The sequence below is a fragment of the Geotrypetes seraphini genome, chromosome 7 (assembly GCF_902459505.1).
Source record: "Geotrypetes seraphini chromosome 7, aGeoSer1.1, whole genome shotgun sequence".
NCBI lineage: Eukaryota > Metazoa > Chordata > Amphibia > Gymnophiona > Dermophiidae > Geotrypetes > Geotrypetes seraphini.
In genome coordinates this window covers 11,956,322-11,979,602 of record NC_047090.1, presented here as the reverse complement: position 1 = coordinate 11,979,602, position 23,281 = coordinate 11,956,322, and the positions used below count along the sequence as shown (strand labels likewise).

General features: G+C 42.7%; 1 protein-coding gene across 2 annotated transcripts in view; it reads left to right on the top strand.

Annotated features, from left to right (window-relative positions):
• Positions 1–20,346, top strand: part of UHRF1BP1L (UHRF1 binding protein 1 like) — a 92,211-nt gene extending 71,865 nt beyond the window's left edge. For both annotated transcript variants that reach the window (XM_033952933.1, XM_033952932.1), the window contains exons 17-21: positions 1,336–1,486; positions 6,129–6,382; positions 13,904–14,012; positions 18,094–18,269; positions 19,659–20,346. In XM_033952933.1, coding sequence (XP_033808824.1) covers positions 1,336–1,486; positions 6,129–6,382; positions 13,904–14,012; positions 18,094–18,269; positions 19,659–19,778 — 810 coding nt within the window. In that variant the 3' untranslated portion in view covers positions 19,779–20,346. The remainder of the gene's footprint in view (positions 1–1,335; positions 1,487–6,128; positions 6,383–13,903; positions 14,013–18,093; positions 18,270–19,658) is intronic.
• Positions 20,347–23,281: the final 2,935 nt, after the last annotated feature.

Here is a 23,281-nt window from a genome sequence, read left to right as displayed (position 1 = left end):
CTGGAACAAACTTCCGGTGCAGGTGGTCAAGGCCACCAGCGTGCTCGACTTTAAGAATAAATGGGACATCCACGTGGGATCCCTACAGGGGTTGAGCTAAGGAACTGGGTCATTAGCACTCAGACTTGATGGGGTGGGTCAGAAGAGTGGGCAGACTTGATGGGCTGTAGCCCTTTTCTGCCGTCATCTTTCTATGTTTCTAATGCAGCAACTCGTGTTCACTGATCCCAGCCACATATTCTTGTGGGCATGTCTTTTGTGAATGTTTCCTTACCTGTGATATTTAATGTTCCGTTCTAATTGTAAAACCATGAAAAAGAATTTCCTAACATTACTCCTAAGTCTACCTCTAGTTTCCCAATAAATAAAGGCCTGCAGGAAGGGCAATATATCAAGCCTAACACTTGTAGTACAACCCACTCTCTGATGTGCTTAAAAACCCACAACTTCAACTTTGTCACTCAAGTTGCAACAAGGACTTACCGTATTTGCCGGCGTATAGGACGACTGGGCGTATAAGACGACCCCCCAACTTTTAGTTAAAAAATAGAGTTTTGTGTTATACTCGCCGTATAAGACGACCCCTTCTTCCTTCTCCACCCCTTTGTATTTCCCCATGTGCTTTCAGCGTTCTTCTCCCTCCTCTGTCTTCAAGTGCTTTCAGAGTCCTCCCCCCCCCCCTTCTCTACCGCCCCGGGTGCAGCACAGCCAGCCAGGTCCCCTTACTTTTGTGGCACTTCCCCGACCGACCGACAACAGCCCGGGTCCGACAAACTTCCCTGCCCTTAACCGCGAATCTAAATTACCTTCTTACAGCTGCTGTAAGAAGGTAATTTAGATTCGCGGCTACAGGGCAGGGAGGATTGTCGGACCCGGGCTGTTATCGGTCGGTCGGGGAAGTGCCACAAAAGTAAGGGGACCTGGCCGGCTGTGCTGCAACCGGGGCGGGGCGGGGCGGCCCTCTCTCTTGGTACTCTCTCTCTCCTTACCTGCCATGCCTGCAGCAGAGCCGAACGGAAGTCTTCCCGACGTCAGCGCTGACGTCGGGAAGACTTCCGTTCGGCTCTGTGCTGCAAGCAGAGAAGGTAGGGAGAAGAAGAGCCGCGCGACTGAGTACATCCAGCCCCGCAAGTAAGGGCATGTAAACTGTACCCGGCGTATAAGACGACCCCCGACTTTGGGGAGGATTTTAAGGTACTAAAAAGTCGTCTTATACGCCGGCAAATACGGTAATTACAAAATCCTAAATAACCATACAAATAAGAAACGCAAATAATGTCTTCTAAATTAAATTCAAAATAAGACAGATAGGAAATGTCTCTTTATTCTATGCAGATGTCGGTTGTGGTTTTCAAAATCTTTGCCATTAACTGTGGAGTTGACATCAAAGGAGAAGATGCCGCAGTTGCTCTTCAGATAAACCAAGTGACACCAAAGCAACTGGGAAATGTTAGTGCTCGCCAATATTTCAGTAATCGCACCACAGGTAAGAGCCTCTAAAATTTACTATGCCATAGTCGTCAAAACTTGGGTAATGGTATCTGAAATTCAGCAATGCTTGAAGACAGCAAAACAGGCGTTGGTTGTCTTTCCAGCCACAAAGAATGTTATAGTAAAATAACTACCGTATTTTCATGCATATAACGCGCGTGTTATACACGGTTTTTACAAACCGTGCATAACCTTGCGCGTTATACGCGTGAGCGCATTTTACAAATTTTTTTTACATAGTTCCCCTCCCCCCGACGTCCGATTCAACCCCCCCCCCCCCCCGCAGGACCGCTCGCACACACTCCCACCCGCACCCCCACCCTGAAGGACCGCTCGCACCCCCACAGCCTCCCGACCCCCCCCCCCCCTGCTCATCATGTAGAAGCTCCTACCGGTGTCCTGCTGCTTCCTCTTGGCGGTCCCGGCCCTTCTGTGAGCCCTGCACTGCTTCATCTTCCGGCGGTCCCACCCTTTCTCTGACATCAGAGAAAGGGCGGGACCGCCGGAAGACGAAGCAGCGCAGACGCAGGGCTCACAGAAGGGCCGGACCCCAGATTGGTTATGGTTGGAATGGCGACTCATGTTTCCTCTGCGATTATGCCATGTTCTCAGTATCAAAATGCCTAGATTATATAAAGACAACAGAATACTAGTAGATGCGTGGGCTCCCTCTTGCCCCGATGTTGTCAGGGGTGAGGGGGGGGGGTTCGCGGTTCGACATGGCAGGAGGGCTTGGGCACCCTCCTGCCTGGATCATTGTGGGGGGGGGGGATTCTGTAACCGGTGTTGTTTTTGACAGAATCCAGCTTTTAGGGGAAGGATTGGCTCCTCCTTCGCCTAAAAGCCCTTCTGTTGGACGTTTGGGGCTTAGGCGTTTTTTTGGTTCATTATAACCAAAAAGTGTAGACGTCTTGGGGGGTGTACTTTTAGACGTAGTGGTGATTTGGGCGTTTAGTAGAGGCAGGCCATAATCAAAACAAGGACGTTTATTTTGGTTATGGACACTTTCCCTGCTTCTGCTTTGAACGTTTAAGGACTTAGGCCAAAAAGGGACTTAGACGTTTTTTTGATTATGCCCCTCCATGTTTCTAGGTGTTTAAACTAGAAGGTGGGGGTTGTGTATGTATACAGCAAGTACAATTCAGCTTAAAACTTACTATTTTGTTAACGGCATAACAGTCATAAAAAGGCCAAATATAAACAAATACAATGAACGAGGTAAACTCAAAATCAGCAAATTGAAACTGTATATCAGCGTTAATAAAACGTGCATGCATCTTCGAGTGCTTTAACAAGTCTAGAGTAGAGAGTTGTGCAGGGACAGAAATCCCACCCATCCCCGCCCATCCCTGCCAGTATCCTCTCCGTCCCCACCCATCCCCGCAAGGAATTACCTCCATCCCCACCCCGTCCCCATAAAAAGCAGCAATTACTTCTGACAGGATCATCAATTCCACAGTTTCTTTTGCTGTTTTCCTTGTGGAATCTCTTTGGTGGAACCCTTTTTTGTTTTCTGTTCAGGTAATTAACTTATAAACCCCCCTCTTTTACTAAGGCTGACGTGTGCATTATATTATATGGACGAACCCTGCTTCCAAAGCCTTCCATCCCCGTGGGAGTCCCGTGGGCCAGAGGGGGTCCCTGTGGGAGTCCCGTGGGTTAGAGGGGATTCCTATGGGACTCCTGTAGGACCCGCGGGATTCCCATGATCCCCGTTCCCGTGCAGACCTCTAGTCTAGAGGTGAGATCACTGCTCAAAGAGGACTTGCTCTGTATACAAACTCTTTCACCGAGAGCACAAAGTCACACACTAATCTTGCTAGGCATACCCACATCGGTTAAGGGGGGTTGGCTGGGGTTTCGTTTTTAGGGGGAAAATCCATAAGACTTTGTTATATAGTTGAGGTGCCTAAGAGCACCATCAGCCTGACCATTCGCACCTTTTGGGGAAGGGGGTTGGAACCTAGGCAGTAATTATGGAGATTATATTGTTCTATTATAGATGATCCATGTATTGTTGGATTTGTATTTTTATGAGCGGGGTTTTGCCTCCACGGCTGATATACCACCCAACACCAATCAGAAGGTAGCTAGCTGGTCTTGAAGCCAGTATTGCATAATACATTTGTGGCCCATCATGCAAGCTGTATGGAACAGATGACGTCCCTTTTCAAAGACCCCCACAGCTGATTGCTTTCCCAAATAAAATCGCTTGAGGAATCAGTGGAAGGTGGTATTCCCAGAAGATCACAACTGCTGAATCCTTGGGCATCCTCAGCTGTGAAATAGAGGCTATCTTTAATTACAGAAACACTAGTATTTTGTAAAGAGGAATCTAAGTTTCAGTATTTTACACCTGAGAAGAGACAGTGCCAATTTTTTATCCACTTCCTTAAATTTTAGCGATAGTTTCATAGGTAAAATGACATAACTGAAGAACTACATTCTTCAGTACAGATTGTGTGTACAGCTATATTTTAATTTCTTGTGTTGAAGTGGAAGCTTCAGTTACCAAATCTAAACAGAAGGGACAGGAGGTGAGTTTACAGTCACTTTTACCTGACCCTCATGCCTTGGGATTTGTTTAGCAGCAGCAAAAAGGGCGAACAGAATGCTAGGAATGATAAAGAAGGGGATCACAAACAGATCGGAGAAGGTTATCATGCCACTGTACCGGCCCATGGTGCGCCCTCACCTGGAGTACTACGTCTAGCACTGGTTGCCATAAATTAAGAAGGACAAGGTACTACTCAAAAGGGTCCAGAGAAGAGCGACTAAAATGGTTAAGGGGCTGGAGGAGTTGCCGTACAGATTGGAGAAACTGGGCCTCTTCTCCCTTCAAAAGAGGAGACTGAGAGGGGACATGATTGAAACATTCAAGATAATGAAGGGAATAGACTTAGTAGATAAAGACAGACTGTTCACCCTCTCCAAGGTAGGGAGAACGAGAGGGTTAAAAGGGGATAGATTCCGTACAAACGTAAGGAAATTCTTCTTCACCCGGAGAGTGGTGGAAAACTGGAACGCTCTTCCGGAGGCTGTTATAAGGGGAAAACACCCTCCAGGGATTCAAGACAAAGTTGGACAAGTTCCTGCTCAACTGGAACGTACGCAGTTGAGGCTGGACTCATTTAGAGCACTGGTCTTTGACCTGGGGGCCGCCGCGTGAGTGGACTGCTGGGCATGATGGACCTCTGGTCTGACCCAGTAGCAGCAATTCTTATGTTCTTAGGGCTCAGTGAGGGTGATAGTGAGCTCTGTACTTTTGGACCTAGCAATACATACCTGTCTAAAGGGCTTCTAATTACGGCTGTGATTGTGTCTACAATAGCTACCTTAACCTTTTTTTTCTCACAAAATCCACTCACCAAATGAAAAATATCAACTGCCTGTGAGACCAAGCCATACTCCTAAGTTCCTTGGTTCTCCATACCATGCGACCAGGCACTTATGACCACACAACACAGTGGCACACTGTTCTTATAGCTCAGGAATGAGATGCCAAACGCGATCTCCAATAATACAGGGGAATCCAAACAAAACAGATAAACTCCTGCTCCCTGGTAGATCTGATCTTAATGAAAGATTGTAAGAAAAGCTTTCTGGAATCACTTCCCTCTATTTTGTCAGTAATAAATGAGACACTTGAAAATTGATGAATATAGAGAGATTTTTTTAACACACGGCCCAAAATCTAATTTATGACGTGGAATGATATGTTTTCTTATAGGCTGAAAGACCTCAAGTGTTCACAGCTGACTGGGTTTGAATAAATCTTACCCAGACAACCTAATGTGAACTGGTCTTTAATTGCCTAATATGTCTATTCTCTTTATATATTTTTATTTCTTTATATAATATTTCTACCTATAATAGTAATGAAAGAAACCTGTCAGTTCTTTTTGCTTTTAGTTCAAATTGTTCCATTCACTGCAGCTTTGGTAAATGAAATACAGCAGTGTTCTTCAACCACCGGTCCATGGACCAGTGCCGGTCCACAGGGCCAGCACGTGCATCAGGCCCAAAACAGTGTTCTTCAACTGCCGGTCCACGGTGCGATCGATGCAGCATTATCTTTGAGCCAGCTCCCTCTTCCTAACTGATTCAGTGCACAAAGCCACGGGCAGTGGCTCCTACGGGCATCCTGCGCCTGAACCAGAAGCCTTCTCTCTGATGTTGCAACGTCAGAGGGAAGGCTTCCAGATGAAGCATGGGACATGCGAGGTGCAATTAGTACTATTATGGGGGTGGAGATTGGGTAGAGATAGGCGGAGTCTGGCCCACGACTTAGCCCCGTGTTCTTCAACCGCTGGTCCACGGACCGATGCCGGTCCACAGAATAATTATTTTATTTCTGCCGGTCCATAGGTGTAAAAAGGTTGAAAAACACTGAAATACAGTAAATGGTACTTAGCTTATGTGATGTTACTTTTTTTTTGTTTAAATATCTTTATTAGCAATTGCAAAGGGAACATACAACTAGAAAAGGGAAGAAGATAAAAGCAATAAATGAGATGCATATTTCTGCCAGTTCACTTTATATGAAGGTTATAAAACTTGTGCTTTGATGTCATGCCATGATCTCCTTCTTCGCATAGAGCAATGTTGCTTTACTGTCTGTGATATTTTGCTTTCAGGCTCAGATGAAAAACACAGCGAGTGCACTGAGTCAGCCCCTGAGATTAAGCTGAGACTGGAGAGTGGACCCAGTGCTAGTATATACTCTCCCCTTGCTGCTGAGAATGGCTTCCTTCAAGGCCAACTGCAGCACTTCAGCTCCGAGTTTCTCACCTCCTCTCTTCTGAATATTCAGCGCTTTCTGGATGATGAATCTATAGCTGATGTGACTCCCATGAAGTTAAGCCTGTCTGATACCAGGATACATTTAAAAGTATGCTAGCGCAACTGCTTTTCTTTTATATAACATTTCTATTTATTCTTCCCAATCTATTTGTTAGAATTCTGTGCTGCACTAATTGCTGCTGTCTTAAGTCATAGAAACATGACAACAGATAAAGGCAAAATGGCCCCTCCAGTCTGCCCATCTGCAGCATCCACTACCTCTGAGGCTCTTAACCCTTTCAGGACCATAAGGATCGTAGGCCAATTTTTGTGGTTTTGACGACATTTTTATGGTAAAAAGGGTTTGCAGATGCCAAAAAATTGATTTTTTTTGTGAAATATCATTATTTTTTTTTTTTTTTAAATCAAACTTCTGGCTTATGGACAGTGTGGCAAGTGAATCTTCTCGTCAATCTGGCAACGACGCTAATGAATGAATGTCGGAACCAGTTTGTTTACATAAAGGCAGTATCATATGGAATCCGTACATATCAAATTTAGAACTGTAGACTATCCTAATCAAAATTTATAGGATTTTAAAGTTATGGGACAAATATGTCCCTTGGTCCTGAAAGGACTACCACTTGCATTGTGAGGTCATAGAGCATTATTGTTAGAGATAGTTACAATAATCAAAAGGGAGTGAAGGAATAAAAAATATCAGTACACACTATACAACTCCACTGTAACTTTACTCGCAGCACTGCTAACAAGCCTTAGACCTGGAAACAGCCACAAAGTTAGCATTAAATCTTAGCTGCCAAATTTCAGACCATTCCTAAAGCTTCCTCGTGTTTTTCACGCCATCAGGGATGTCTACTCTATTGCAGAGTTTGGTATCATCCGCAAAGAGGCAAATCTTACCCGACAGCCCTGCAGCAATATCATTTATAAAAATGTTAAAAAGAACAGAACCTTGAGGCACACCACTGGTAACCTCCCTTTCCTCAGAGCCATCTTCATTGACCACTACCCTCTGTTGCCTTCCACTCAACCAGTTCTTGACCCAGCCCGTCACTTTGGGACCCATCCCGAGGGCACTCAGTTTATTTAGTAGACGTCTGTGTGGAACACTGTCAAAGGCTTTGCTAAAATCTAAATCTACCACATCTAGCGCACTCCCTCTACCCAGTTCTCTGGTCACCCAGTCAAAGCAATTGATCAGATTTGTCTGACAAAGACCTACCTCTAGTGAATCCATGTTGCCTCCGGTCCTGTAATCCACTGGATTCCAGAAACGTCACCATTCTCTGTTTTAAAAGCGTTTCCATGATTTTACTTTCATCTGTAGCTTAATTCTGCCATACACTTCATACTGTTGTTGCTGGCCTCTCCTCAGGTCTAATGTCTCCCTGAAACCTACAAATCAGTGCTTTCCTCTCTTTCTTTCTCTACCCTTCCTCTTTCCCTGTGCAGCATCTCCTGTTTATTTTCTCTTCCCTCCCCTTCCCGAATCCAGCAACTTCCTTTTTTCTCCCATCCTGCATCTCTCTTAGACCAAATCTGGCAAAAATTAAAAGATTGAGAGCTCAAACAATATGAATTGGCTATAAAAGAGGCAAAAGCTACTTTGGAACAAAAAAATAAAAGAACCTGAGAACTCTTCTAGATCTCTCTTTAAGATTTTTTTTTCCCCACTTGAATCAATACAGATAGTTATTTCAGTTCCTGAATCTTTTCTGCCTAATGCAGAAGATTTGGGGGGTTATATTAGACCGTCGATTAGCATTTGAAGAGCATACGGACTTCATGATAAAGAAATGTTTTTGGACTCTTTGGAAATTACAAACTATTAAAAAGATATTTTGTTTTGTTTTTTGTTTTTGTTTTATAAATCTTTATTCATTTTCTTATGTTACAACAAGTGTTTCAAATAAATTCATTATAAACTTGAATAATCACACTTGATTAACTTACAGATTAATATCAAATTTAAAATTTCTTTAGAAAATCAATATTTTATAAAGTTATAATATTATGTAAGAAATCTAAATTAATATAATTATTATTGAATATAATAATCTCCCCTCCCTCTCTCCCTCCCTATCAATATTGAATGAGAAATCTTTATTCATTTTCATATGTTACATCAACAATATAAATTCATACTAATATTTCAGAAAACTAAATTTATATAATTCTTAGTTAATATAATAATATCCCATCCCCTCCCCCCTCCCTTCTATTCAGTAATACATGAATAAAATTTTTAAATGTTATTTTATCCATATTTCATATTATAAATCTAGTATTAATATATTATATAATATTTAGAGATATGATCTCTTTTTCTTCTAATCAAATTCTATACATGGGAAAATTAATCAATCCTTTTTATCAGCAGCTACATTGGTTGCCTTTTGAAGCACGTATTCTTTTTAAGTTCAGTTGTCTTTGCTTTAAAGCCCTTTTCGGTCTGGCTCCATGTTACTTAGCTTCCCAATTTACCTGTTATAGATCGTTAAAAAATACCCGTAATGAGTTTGTTTATGTACCCCTCTATTAAGTCCTGTCGATTCAAGAGATTTCTAAATAAGACATTTGCTTTTCAATTAGGAAAACTGAATCCTTGGTCGACTCCTTTGATCTTTCAAATTTTTTCGTATACTGCTTTTAGAAGGATTTAAAAAACATATTTGTTTGATAAATTTACTACATAATTGTTCTTAACTTCAATTTTAATAGGTTTAATATGTATATTTCACTGATTGTCCAGTTCTTCTTCTTTGTGAACCGCCCAGATCTTTTGTGGGTATTATTATTATTATTATTAATATGATTAGGCAAACATTTACTTCTAATTCTTAAAATTGTTTAACTTTTTACTTGTTAAATAACACCTCAGTTGAAGGTCTTGGATTAAATTTTCTCCAGTATTAACACCCCCTTTTTTTTTTTTTTTTTTAAATCTTTATTCATTTTTTCATCTTACAAGTGTATCAAGAAATAACATTTGAACTTAAAAAAATCACTTGATATTCTATTACAATCAACTTAAATTAATGAAATTATAACTTCCCTCCCTCCCTCCTATCCCTCCACATATATTATACAATATAATCTTTCCTATTAATCCAAACATTTAATAAAGAATCAGAAACCACCCCCATCCCTATCCCATCATTTCAATTGTATTATTACGGGAAAATGTTAACTACTCATTACAATAATCTGTTAATGGTCCCCAAACATCTCAAAATTTACTAAAATATCCTTTCTGTGTGCCAAGTCTCTTCCCTGAAGAAGCCCTTTCTGGAAACGTCAATCGCTCCTCCTAAACTTACTTGCTCCACTTCATCACTGACGCTGAAACCATGGATTGAAGACAAAGTTTTATTTTATTTTTCTTTCCAGCTTATGATTTATCTTTAATCTTATCTATTGTTTTGCCTTTTGTCTTTGTTTTGTTCTATTTCTATCATTTAAATTTCTCCAGAATTCTACTGTTCAACGGCTCCCCCTTCTGCTTCTATTCCTTTCTCTCCTCTCTTCTACCTTCCAAAGTATTTAGATCAATGCTGTCTTGTTAAAATGTTTATTTTATTTTTATTTTTCCTCTAACTCTACTTTTCACTTCTCTATTACCCTCCAGGTACTTTAGTTAGATTGTGAGCCTTCGGGACAGTAAGGGAATTTTTCAAGTACCTTTCTTATTTCTAATCTTAATGTATATTTTCTGTAAACCACTTAGAACCTAACGGATGTAGCGGTATATAAGAAATAAATTACATGAAAAATTACATTACATGGCTAATGTTCTTTCCATTTTATATAAATGACAAATAATTCCACCAAAAACTGTAATTTAATCTGCACCAATTTTTCCAATTAAATGTAATCTGTTGAATGGCAACTCCTGTCAGAATAAGTAAAAGCTTATTGTTTTTTGAAGAAATCTGACTCTTCGCCCTCATTGACATGCCAAATAGAATAGTATCATATGTTAAAGCCACTGGATTTTCTAATAACCTATTTATTTGGACCCCTTTTACAAAGCCACAGTAGCGATTCTCCCGTAGCAAATGCAGCAAAACCCCAAAAGTAGCAACATTCTATGCTACCAACCAGGGCAAGCAGTGGCTTCCCCCATGTCCTTCGCAATAGCAGATATAGAAACATAGAAGATGACGGTAGAAAAGGGCTACAGCCCATCAAGTCTGCCCACTCTGCTTACCCACCCCCTGTCTATGCCCTAATGACCCAATTTCCTTATCTTGACCCTCGTAGGGATCCCACATGGGTATCCCATTTATTCTTAAAGTCTGGCACGCTGTCTGCCTCGATCACCTGCACTGGAAGCTTGTTCCAGTGATCAACCACTCTCTCTGTGAAGAAATACTTTCTGGTGTCGCCATGAAATTTTCCGCCCCTGAGTTTGAGCGGGTGCCCTCTTGTGGCCGAGGGTCCCTTGAGAAAGAAAATATCATCTTCCACTTCGACACGTCCCGTGAGGTATTTAAATGTTTCGATCATGTCTCCCCTCTCCCTACGTTCCTCAAGAGTGTAGAGCTGCAATTTGTCCAGTCTCTCTTCGTACGAGAGACCCTTGAGCCACGAGATCATCCTGGTGGCCGTCCGTTGAACCGATTCAATTCTGCGCACATCTTTACTGTAATGTGGCCTCCAGAATTGCACACAGTACTCCAGATGAGGTCTCACCATGGCCCTGTACAACGGCATTATGACTTCAGGCTTTCGGCTGACGAAACTTCTATTGATACAACCCAATATCTGCCTTGTCTTAGATGAAGCCTTCTCCACTTGATTGGCAGTTTTCATGTCTGCACTGATGATTACTCCTAAATCTCGTTCTGCTGAAGTCCTAGTTAAAGTTTCTCCGTTCAAGAAGTACGTCCTGCATGGATTTCCGCTTCCGAGGTGCATGACCTTATATTTCTTAGCATTGAAGCCTAGCTGCCAGGTTGAGGACCAACTTTCCAATGTAAGCAGGTCCTGCGCCATATAATTCTGTAAACTGCATTCACTTACTATATTACATAGTTTGGCGTCATCGGCGAATAGTGTTATTTTACCTTGAAGCCCTTGAGTCAGATCCCCTATGAATATGTTGAAAAGGAGTGGACCCAGGACCGAGCCCTGCGGCACTCCACTGGTCACCTCCGATGTTTTAGAGAGGGGGTACCATTAACCACCACTACTGCCCATTAACCACTGCCCTTGTAAGTCTCCCCCTTGTTTTTAACACGCTTAGAATTTATAATAGGCGTTTCAACAAATTTGAATAAAACTTCTCTTCAATGAGAAAAGAAATATTTCCTCCTATTGGTTTGAAAAGTATTGAACATCCCCTGGTTTTTGTACTTTATAAAAGGTGAAAAATCATCTCTCCCCTTAACTCTCTCTTTTCCAAACTAATATTATACTCAAAGCTATTGGAACAAATCTAGCAGTTTTAGACCAGTAGTTGGCATTCTTTGGCTTGCAAAACTTATAGAATTTAGGGGGGGTTTTTTTCTTTAATTTTACTCAACATGGATTCAGACCGCTCCGTTAGGGCATTAACGCTCGGAATAGCGTGCGCATTAGACGCTAATGCCAGCATTGAGCTGGCGTTAGTTCTAGCCGCATAGCGTGAGGTTAGCACGCGCTAAAAACGCTAGCACACCTTAGTAAAAGGAGCCCCAAATCATTGCTTGTTTTAACATCAGAAAGAACATAAGAAGTTGCCCCCGCTGAGTCAGACCAGAGGTCCATCTTGCTCAGCGGTCCGCTCCCGCGGCGGCCCATCAGGCCTAGTGCCTGAACAGTGATCCCTGATTAATTTTGTAACTTACCTCTAATCCCATCCCTATAATCTATCTTTACTCTTATCTGTACCCCTCAATCCCTTTGTCTTCCAAGTACCTATCCAAAGCTTCTTTGAACCCTTGTAGCGTGCTTCTGTTTATCATATCCTCTGGTAGCGCGTTCCATGTATCCACCATCCTCTGTGTGAAAAAGAACTTCCTGGCGTTTGTTCTAAACCTCTCCCCTTTCAATTTCTCCGAGTGCCCCCTTGTACTTATTGATCCCCTTAATTTGAAAAATCTGTCCCTGTCTATTTTTTCTATGCCCTTCATGATCTTGAAGGTTTCTATCATGTCTCCTCTAAGTCTCCGCTTTTCCAGGGAGAAAAGCCCTAGCTTTTTCAGTCTGTCAGTATATGAGAGAAAATACTTGTGTAAAAATTAACATTTCAGCAGCTTTTGACACAATCCATACTTTTTAATTACTTGATTAGTCATAAGAATTGCCGCTGCCCTATTTGAGTCTAGCCTTACCTGCGTATGTTCTGGTCCCTCCGAGTAAGAAGGGGCCATTCCATCTTCATCCTGCATCCCACAGGTTTCACTGCTCCCACCCCCTATTGTTCAATGTTGATCTTCATTCTTTGAGAGGTTTTATTACGTAGTTGATATTTTTCTTTTATGCCCTGTGTTGGTTTTGAAGAAACTATTCAGACATTAAAAAAAAATATTCCTTTGACAGCTTGGACCAGTAATAGTTTCTTAAAGATGAATAAACAGAAAACAAGAATACTGTGGTTTGGAGATTTTGACTGTACAGTACTCCCCGCGAACTCGTGGTTGAGTTCGTGGCCCCAGTCGTTCGCGGTTTTTTCCTTCCACCATTTGCAGTGTCTGCCTCTTGTCAGGCAGATTAGTGATATGTCTTCTGGTAGTGTCACTTGCTGTAAATACAGTATTCTCCCACGACCCGGGACCCCACTGTGTGCATCCTCCGGCCCCCCCCAATCTGCTCTGCCTGACCCGCGTCAGCACTCGCAGCAGCCCTCTCCTGCCTCCAATCCCATATCCAATAATTGCATTTTCTCAAAGTTCACGGGTGCTCCTGGAACACAACCCCGCAAACTTTGGAGGTATACGGCATACCTAAAAAAAAAAAGAGCAGACTGCTTCCGTGCTGCCCTGAGGGCCTTCTCTCATTTCTGTTTCACCCTTACTTCATCAGAGGAGTTGGGATGTGATTGAAGGTAGGCCTTCAGGGCTAATGTTGCTGGTGACATAGGGCATGTTTTTAAGGGACCATAGGAGAAGGGAAGGAGAAGATGCTGTATACATGCATTGGATGGGAAGGGGGTGTGTTTTGGATATCCAGGGCAAAATGGGATCAATGGGACCAGGGGAAGGAAATGGAGAGAAGTTATAAGGCTTGCGGCTGCTTTTGTTGTCCCTCAGCCACTTATAGCATGCTTACTGTATTGTTCCGGCCCTGCCTATCTTTCAACTCTTTCATCCATCCATTACTCACTGATCCCTTTCTTCAGCCTCACTATTGACCTGTTTCCCACTGAGTCCTGCCCCACTCTTTACTACTTTCACTAATGGCCTCTCTCCTCTCTCTCTGAGCTCTGCCTCCAGCCCCACTAAACCCTGGCTTGATCCTCAAAATATCATTGTCTTTGTCTCTTCTCTCCTCCATCCATGTCTCAGCCCTTCAGATTATCACTTTCATCTTCACCTGTTTAACAAATCTTATAACTGCAGCATGTCTCCAAATATGTACATAATTAAAATAAATGAGTCACTTCTCTGTTGTGTCTATGTAGGATGACAGTCCCCGGGAAAATCCTGCCGCCCCAGACCCTGCACCTGTTACATTCCACATTGAGGAACTTCTCGTGGAGCGGTTCGATGATGGCTCGTTCCGTATCAGAGGTGGGTAGTTTTACATTGGTTTCTAATCTCCACCATCTTTCCACGTTTTCTTATGGCCAGACTGCCTATTTCTAAAACTTCCCTTCTTTTTCCTGGCCTTCTTTGTGCTGTAGCCAAACTGCACTCTCTCCTTGTTTTACTGACTGGGAGAGTCAAATTAAGAGAAAAACCTTGGAAGCCGATTTTCAAAGCGATTTAATCAGCTAGAAACTGTTTCTGGCTGGTGAAATCGCTTGTTTAGGGTTAACTACTCATTGTCCGTGGCACTTAACTGGTTAGTGCTTAACTCAAAACTAGCTATTTTGGGGCTGTTCCAGGGGCGGAATCAACATTTGGCCATTTAAGTGCCAATATTGAGCACTTAAGTGGCCAAGGTAACCGCATGAAAGTCGGACTTCTCTTCATGTAGTGTGCCATAGGCTGTGAAGTGCTAAATATCACACTTATTTGGCTGTGGTTTAGACATGACCCAGCATTGAATCCCTGGGCATAAGGCGGAGCTTCACTGGCTGAATCTTTCACTCTATCAAATGCATAAATAGCTAATCAAAATATTTTCAGATATGTACAGTTCTTGCATACTCATCCAAAGAATATTAGGCTACTGGGACAATATAGGGAAAGAACTTTTTATCCTAGTTCTGCTCAAGTTGGATTTTGCACCTTAATGCACTGCTCGTGTGCTTCTCTTTTGAGGCTGTTAAGAACCTAAGAATTGCCGCTGCTGGATCAGACCAGTGGTCTATCGTGCCCAGCAATCCGCTCACGCGGCGGCCCTCGGGTCAAAGACCAGTGCTCGAAATGAGTCCAGCCTTACCTGCGTACGTTCTAGTTTAGCAGAAACTTGTCCAATTTTGTCTTGAAACCCCTACAAAGGTTTTCCAACCACAAATAGATGTCACTAATTTATGGGTTAATGGGGGGTACATGAGATGGTTTAAGGTGGAGTAAGCACGTATCCACTGAATGGGGTTAACCAAAACAGCTGACCTTAGGGCAGTCCCACCAAATATGGTGTCCCCAGCACAGTGAGGAGCTTCTCTTAAAGATTGTCTGTAGAGTACTCGGAAAGATAGTAAAGATTTTCCACAATTGTAAATGAGTATAATTATGGCTTATGCCATTCTCCCAGATATTTATATAGTCCATAATAGGATAATGTCACACCAAGGCACATACCTGGTTCTATTACTGATTCAGCCAACAGTAAATCATCGCTAGCTTTCCTAGATATATAGAGGGGCATAATCAAAAGATACATCTAAGTCTGATTCGGACATATGGCATGTATATAATTTAGTATAAGCTAATAATTCTTTTGGAATGTCCAGGTCATCTGATAAGGGGTTCCCCAATGGATCATAGATCAGGGGAATATGGTTCTTTGAGTTTAATTTGTCTACTAGCCTTATTACCAAATTTGAAATATGCTGTAAATGCATCATAGTGTCCACAAGATCCAGGGCTTGCAATTGTATCTTAGCCCGATGTAATGTTTCTCTATGGGAGTCAGAGGCCTGGCCCTGTTTACACAGAGTATTTAAGTGCCTTACAATAGTTCGTAATTGTTCTTTCTTTAGTTTAGATTGATGAATATAAGCTTGTAATGAGATACTCCAGCTGCTGTAAGAAGGGGATTTAGATTCGCGGCTACAGGGCAGGGAGGTTTGTCAGACCGGGCCTGTTCTGTTGTCGGTCAGGTGGGGAAGCGCAACAAAGATAAGGGGCAGGGAGGGAGAAAGGGAGGAAAGGTGGAGTGGAGAAGAAAAGACGCTTAAGGGAAATGGGTAAAACTGAGGAGGGGGAGAAGGACACTGAAAGCACTGGGGAAGACAGAGGGGGGAGAAGGATGCTGAAAGGACATGGGGAAGACGGGAGGGGGAGAAGGATGCTGAAAGCACATGGGGAAGACGGGAGGGGGGAGAAGGATGCTGAAAGCACATGGGGAAGACAGAGGGGGGAGAAGGACGCTGAAAGCACATGGGGAAGACAGGGGTGGAGAAGGATGCTGAAAGGACATGGGGAAGACGGGGGGGAGAAGGACGCTGAAAGGACATGGGGAAGACAGGGGGGGAGAAGGACGCTGAAAGAACATGGGGAAGACAGAAGGGGAAGAAGGACATTGAAAGCACATGTGGAAGACAGGGGGAGAAGGATGCTGACAGGACATGGGGAAGATGGGGGGGGGAGAAAGACGCTGAAAGGAAATGGGGAAGAGAGAGTGGGGAGAAGACGCTGGCAGGGAAGAAGACAGAGATGCCAGACTATGGGGGGAGCGGAGGGAAGAAGATGGGTGCCAGACCAATTTGGAAGGGGGGAGAAAGGGAGAGGCACAGAAAAAGAGCAAATGGAAGACGCAGAGAGAAGAGAGACAGTGGATGGAAGGAATTGAATGAGAACATGAGGAAAGCAGAAACCAGGCAACAAAGGTAGGAAAAAATTCTTTTTTTTTTTTTTTTGCTTCAGGATAGAGTAGTAGACAAATATACCCCCTCCCTTTTTACTAAACCGCAATAGCAGTTTTTAGCGCAGGGAGCTGCACTGAATGCCCCACGCTGTTCTTGACGCTCATAGGCTCGCTGCGCTAAAATCCGCTATTGCAGTTTAGTAAAAGGGGGCCATAGTGCAAAAAATAGACAGCAGATATAAATTCTCAAAATGGACACATTTAGATCACTAAATTTAAAATAAAATTATTTTTCCTACCTTTGTTGTCTGGTGATTTCATGAGTCTCTGGTTGCACTTTCTTCTTCTGACTGTGCATGCAATATTTCTTCCCTCCTTTTTGCCTCCTGCATGCTTCATCTCCTCCAGGCCTCATTCCATTCCCCAACCAACATCTCTGTCCTTCCAGGAGTCCAACTTTTTCTTCCTCTCTTCCTGCCTGTCCCCTGTCACCTGCCACACTCCATTCCCTTCCCATTTCTTTCTTTCTGTCTCCCTGCCCCCCTTTCTTACTTTCTCCATGCCCCCTTTTATTCTTTCTGTCTCCATGCTCCCCTTTCTTTCTTTTTGTCTCCCTGTTCTGCCTCTCTGTCTTTCTGTCTCCCCTTTTTTCTCCCCAAGCCACCACCGGGGCTGTCGTCTGGAAACAGGCCCCGAAGCCACCACTGATGTCTGGGAACAGGCCCCCAAACCACCATCGCTGTTGCCGCAGAGTTCTCCCTGTTTCCTGACACCGCAACAGGCCAGCAGCTTTCCCCCTGACGTCAATTCTGACATGGGAGAGGAAGTTCTGGGCCAGCCAGGCAGCGATTGGCTGGCCTGGAACTTCCTCTCCGACATCAGAATTGACATCGGGGGGGAGGAGGCTGGCTTGCCCGGCACTTCCGTATTCGCTGCTGGCCTGTTGTGGCGTTGGGGAACAGAGAGAACGCAAAGGCAACGTGAGTCTATCGCAGAACCCATCGACTCGCGTTGCCTTTGCGATTGACTGGGCGATCGCGATCAACCTTTTGGGCACCCCTGTGTTGGGGAATAAAATGTATAATCTCATTGCATTTCATGTTGTGCTATCCAGTGTTGTATAAATCGTGCTAATGAGGTCCTATCAGCATTTCAGTAATGAATATTGGGGCCTGAATTTCCGTATATACTCTAATATAAACTGAGATTTTTGGACCAAAAATGGGGATCTCGGTTTATATTAGAGTTTTCCCCTTCCACCGCTGCAGCAACCCCTCTGAACAGGCAGACTTTTGCTGCTATGATCAGCGTATTCCCCCATCAGAATGTCAGCTAGTGCTCCCTCCCTCCCAAGCAAGAGTAATGCCTGCCCGTGCCCCAACCCCCACCAGAACATCAGCCACTGCTCCCTCCCAAGCCAGAGGAACACCTGCACCCCCATCTGCACACCACTGGAACATTGGCTAGTTCCCTCCAGCAGCTTAGAGAAAGAATGGCAAGTAAGGTGGCAGGTTGCTTTCACTAGGGCATTCGGTACTCTTGCACAGAACCCAGAAAAGATTATTTGCTATTTTGAAGATGTAAGGGGCATTTTAGTTTACCAGAGATTCTCTGAAATTAGTTGATACTTTGCATATTGCTAAAAGTGAACATAACAAATTGTCTCTCTCTCAGGTTCTCCTTTGAGGAACAGTGGAGATACTGTGGGGCAGAGGTTGACAACTGATGTCTTGCAGAAGAGTTACATTGAGAGAACTACGCAGACACAAGTCAATACATTTATAATGCCAGACCCTGGACGGAAAATGGGCAGCTCAGCTCAGACCCCAAATACCATGAATATGGAAGAGGTAAAGCCCTTGACCTCTCCCTCCCTAGAGATACCAAAGACAGTGTTGAAGCAGGCACCTGTACCGGTGTAATCTCTACGCTCCAGGGTTTTAAAAGACACGTCCAGTCAATGTCGGTTTTATTTGATAGACTGCCAATTGTATTAACCACTAAGTGCTTCACAAGTATATCCTTACAGCTATGAAATAGGAATGTTTTGCAATGTTATTTGTGTCCACCAGCTCCCAGCAAGACCCAATCAAGTGAAATACAGACCCCCCTGAAAAATTACAGAAAGTACCTTTTAAATATCATGTGAATACATTACAGCACACAATAGGAGAGAACAAGGGGTAAGAATTACAGTTTCTCAAGAGGAGCCCTGTGCCAATAAGGATTAGTAATCTCGAGTTAATAGGAAAAGCCTTAGAAAGGAAGGCCTGGCCTGATTAAATGAAGACTCGGCCCTAATATTATGGGGAAGATGGCTCCAAAGAGTCAGTGGATCAGCACCATTTAGTAGTTCCAAAACTAACTTGCCTTGAGGGAGGCCTTGAGTAGAGGACCTAAGGATTCTCTGGGGAAGGACGAATCATTTCTGTAGTGCTACCAGACACATGCAGCGCTGTACATTAACGCGATCCGTGCTTGAGAAAGCTTACACTCTAGTGGTGACAGACAAACAGGACAAAAAGGGTGAATCTACAGACCAGGTCAGGTTTTCCCAAATCGATCTGCATGAGATCAATATGCAGGCAAAAAGATCTCATGCAAATTCACTGGGGAAATCCTGAAAACCCGACTGGATTACAGCCCTCTAGGGCCGGAGTTGGGCGACACTGCTCAGGGAGGGAATTACAGAGATAAGGAACGACAAACATGGAGCTAGGACTTAAAAGCAGTTTTTAAAAAGTGGGCTTTCAGCATGGATTTGAATATTGTCAATGAGACAACTAGCCAAGAAACACTGGGAGCCAGAACCAATATTAAATGGGTAGTAATGAAAATGGTAAGGCAACCGGAGGCCAGAGAAAGAGTTATCTTATTGCTGTATTTTGGACTGTATCAGGGGTGGGCAACTCTGGTCCTCGAGGGTCGGAGTTGCCAACCCCTGCACTATATGAACCGGCTCACCATTATCCACATGTTTATTCACACCTTCAAAGAAGTCAAGCAAAATCTCCCTCGGCTGAGACAGAGTCAGCATGGGAGATCTTGCCTCACCAATTTGCTGGTGTGAATAAACATGTGGCTAATGGTGGGCCGGTTGCCACAAGGCAAACCACAGTCACTGTCCACTGGGATTCAGATCCACTGCCCCTGTGCCTGCTCTTTTCCATCAGACATAAGGTTGTATATTCTCCCCACTCTGCCATTCCAAATCATTCACTACTACTTTCTCATTTCAGCTTCTGGAAGAAAATGAGAGTCTGAAGCAGGAGTTAGCCAAAATAAAAATGGCCCTTGCGGAATCGCAGCTGGAAAGGGAGAGCCTGATGCATCGCTTGAAGAGGACAGAGCAGCAGTAACATCTGCTGACTGCTGAACTTGCCAAAAGCAAAGCAGAGGTGCTGATGAGGACTGAACAAAGTAGCTTTTTGATGCTATGGGGCACCTCTGGTCACAGAGAATTACAGCCAGTGACTGAGAGTTAAGAACCCAGCAGACCAGCGGGGGCCATGAACACTGCTGCACTGTCCCACCGAAATCAAACCTAGCTGTACCGAACATCACCAGCACTGTTTCTACCTCTTTCGGTCTTCCCTTCTGAGAGCAGGGTACAAGGTGTACACTGATGGAAGCATTCTTGAATAAAAGGGACCAAATGATGCATTTTCCTAAATGGAACAAAGAATGATGAGTTCCAGCTGCCTTCATGCACATAACCTGCTCCAGTGACTTCCCTCAAAGCAGAATTAAAAATCTAACAAGGCTTTATTTGCACTATTAATAAACATTGTAATGTATTTAGATCTACATCATTCTTGTACAAATTATTGATGATTCTTAATGGAGATTTTTTTTACAGTGTACATGAGTAAGAGAATCTGTCAAATGGAATAATTTCCTCGCACAATAAAACTATATGTAAGTGACCATCGGAGAGAGTTCTTTTCAGACTGAAGGACTTTTTCTACTCTCTTATTTGGCCTTTCACTGACTCACTAAGAAGGGAAAGATGTGGAAGAGTGGATTTTAGTAGCAACAGGCAACCTGGATCTAAAAGCAAATTGACAGAGCCAGTGTTGCTGCCCCTGGTCTACCATCTGTAAAGGCCTCCAGTCCTGTAGGGATTTCACTTGTAAATGTAAACAACACATCTGTCTTTGCAGCAGCATTGAAGGACGATAGCCTCCTCATTGGTCATGTTCCAACAATGTTACAAGGCTGGTAGTGGGTCTGATAAAACAGGGTTACCTGGCTTTTAAGATAATTCAAGGCATCCTTCCTCCCTTAATCCCACTATTTTATAACTCCTCGAGTCCTGACTCTACCAGACCCACCCAAAGGTATAAATTATCCTTCCCCTCTCTACACGGTATTTGCTATGCAGGCAAATTGGGAAAATCCCTTCTCTTCAGAATCACAGGTCTTTGGAACGACCTTACCACCCCGCTGCGGAACCTGGGCTCCCTCCAATTATTCCGCAAGCAACTGAAAACCTGGCTTTTCACTAAAATGTAATTTTATCCCCCCTTACTCTTCTCTTCTATATATAAGCTCATGTAAACCTTTTTTTTTTAAATTACATTACATTACATTAGGGACTTCTATTCCACCTATACCTTGCAGTTCAAGGCGGATTACAAAAGAGCTAACTGGACATTTCCAGTGAAGTTACAACAGTTTTGTGTTGTTTTTTTTTGGTCCTATATTTTAATTTCTTGTAAACCGTGCCGAGCTCCACATCCGTAGAGATGATGCGGTATATAAACTTAAGGTTTAGTTTAGTTTAGTAGCGAAACGTGGATCTATGTCGGAGCCCTGTTCAGCTACGCATTAAAAAGCTATATTATTAAACTAACTTATTGAATTAATAAAAAAATGTATATGAAATTAAATAAAAAGTAAAATCCTAAATATATCAAGGATATGGTGGTGGAAACATGACCGATGAGCTCTGCATTGTAACAGCTTCTCACTAGTGCCGATGCAGCCGCTGAGGTCTGTTCCTTCTTATCCAGGAATAAGTCAAAGTGAGCAATCTTCTTTTTGAATGCTCTGAGATTAGTAAAGCCAGTGTATTGGATAAAAACACAAAGATCTTTTTTTTTTTTTTAATTCTTTATTCATTTTAAATACATTATCAAGTGTAACAAATTATATCAATATATCACAACATGTATCACTTGAAAATCTCTTCCTCTTAATTCGTATTGTGAATAACACTATCTCCTTGCAAACAAAACGCTGTCACACAAGTCAATACTCACTACTTTAAAGAGAAGAACAGGGGTCTCAAGTGCTCCCACTCAAAGGCCCGAGATATACTTCAAGGCCAATGAATGATATATCGAGCTATCATCAATCCCGTTTATTTTCTCTGTATTTTGTAGTGGTTAATTTTCTTATTTTTAGTTAATATTCCTTGTGTTTAAATAATCTTTCAATAATTTATTTTAATATTCATTTGCCATTAAATACTTTTCAAATTACTTAGCTTATTGATTCTTTTTCCTTCCTCTTATGATTTTCTATTGACTCTCTTGACTCTCTACGGAAGAACTCCGTTTCGCTCCCGTGTGTGTTACTCGGGGCTTCTTCAGGAAAGCGCCAAAGGTCTCTCATAAACTCTCCAGCGCAACATTGTTGCTGTTTCTATTTTGCAAAGCGGAAACTATTTCATTCTAATGTTTCCTCTTCATCTGGAGAAAAGGCAAAGGCACTTGAAAATCTTACATAAATAATCATAAAATATAAAAATTATCCCCCCTCCCACCCAATCTTCTTCAAGTACAACCAATAACCTAATTCAAATAAAAATAAAGAATTAAAAAACACAAAGATCTTGATATACAGTATGTGGAAATCATTTATCTTATTGATTTGACTACCTTACCAAACTTTTTTTTTTGAAAAGTTTTGCCAGTTCTGTATGTGACACCACTTTCCTCCTCTGATATAGGAGTTACTAAGTGCTCCCATGCTAAGTATGACTTCCATGCCTCCTCAGAGAAAAATACACTAAGGCATGGTTTAACGTATGGTGACAGATTAAATTGCCAGACAACCCCTTAACACACATTAACTCTGCATTATGGCCCTGATTCTAGTAACAGCGCTCTAAGCTAGGAGTGTGGTAATTGACTGCTGTTTAAAACCAATTAAAAACTGATTTTAAAAATGTGGGTGTGGCTAATGTCAAAAGTGGCGATGCGCCTTCGTAGCTGCGATTCTCGCCAAAGGTAGACCCTTAAAACCCTGGCGAACACTTCTGGCCTTTACCTTCTACGAAGCCATAATCCTAGAAACGTTGCTGTTGCGTGATGGACACGCAATCAGCAGATGTTTTTAGGCGCCATAGTTTTCTGTTGCCTGTTTAAACCCCTCTTAATGCAGTTCTGTTATATTGATATTTTTTCCTTGAAATTGATTTATTTTACTTATAAATGTAAATTTTAGAATTCTTAAAAGAGAAAGAAAAGGAGCAATGCAGAAGTTGGCCACTTGTTGGCATTTTGCTCGCTGCATTACTTGGGATTTTTCCAAACTACAAAAATCTTATTGAATTGGGGAATTAAGATTAGCATTGTAAACTCAGGAGTAAGCTGTTTCATTAAAGGAGAGCGCTGCTTTTTACTTTCACCCCTTCAGTCTGATGGCAAGAGGTACTGCAGTTGCTATTAATCCAGACTACATATTACATTACATTAGAGATTTCTGTTCCGCCATTGCCTTGCGGTTCAAGGCGGATTACAAAAGAATTACATGAAGATGTCTAGTAATTTCTAGAGGAGATAAGGAGTAGATGAGGTTGCTTTGGGGAATCGGGAAAGTATTGGGAAGTGGGAAGGAGCTAGTGGCATTAAGT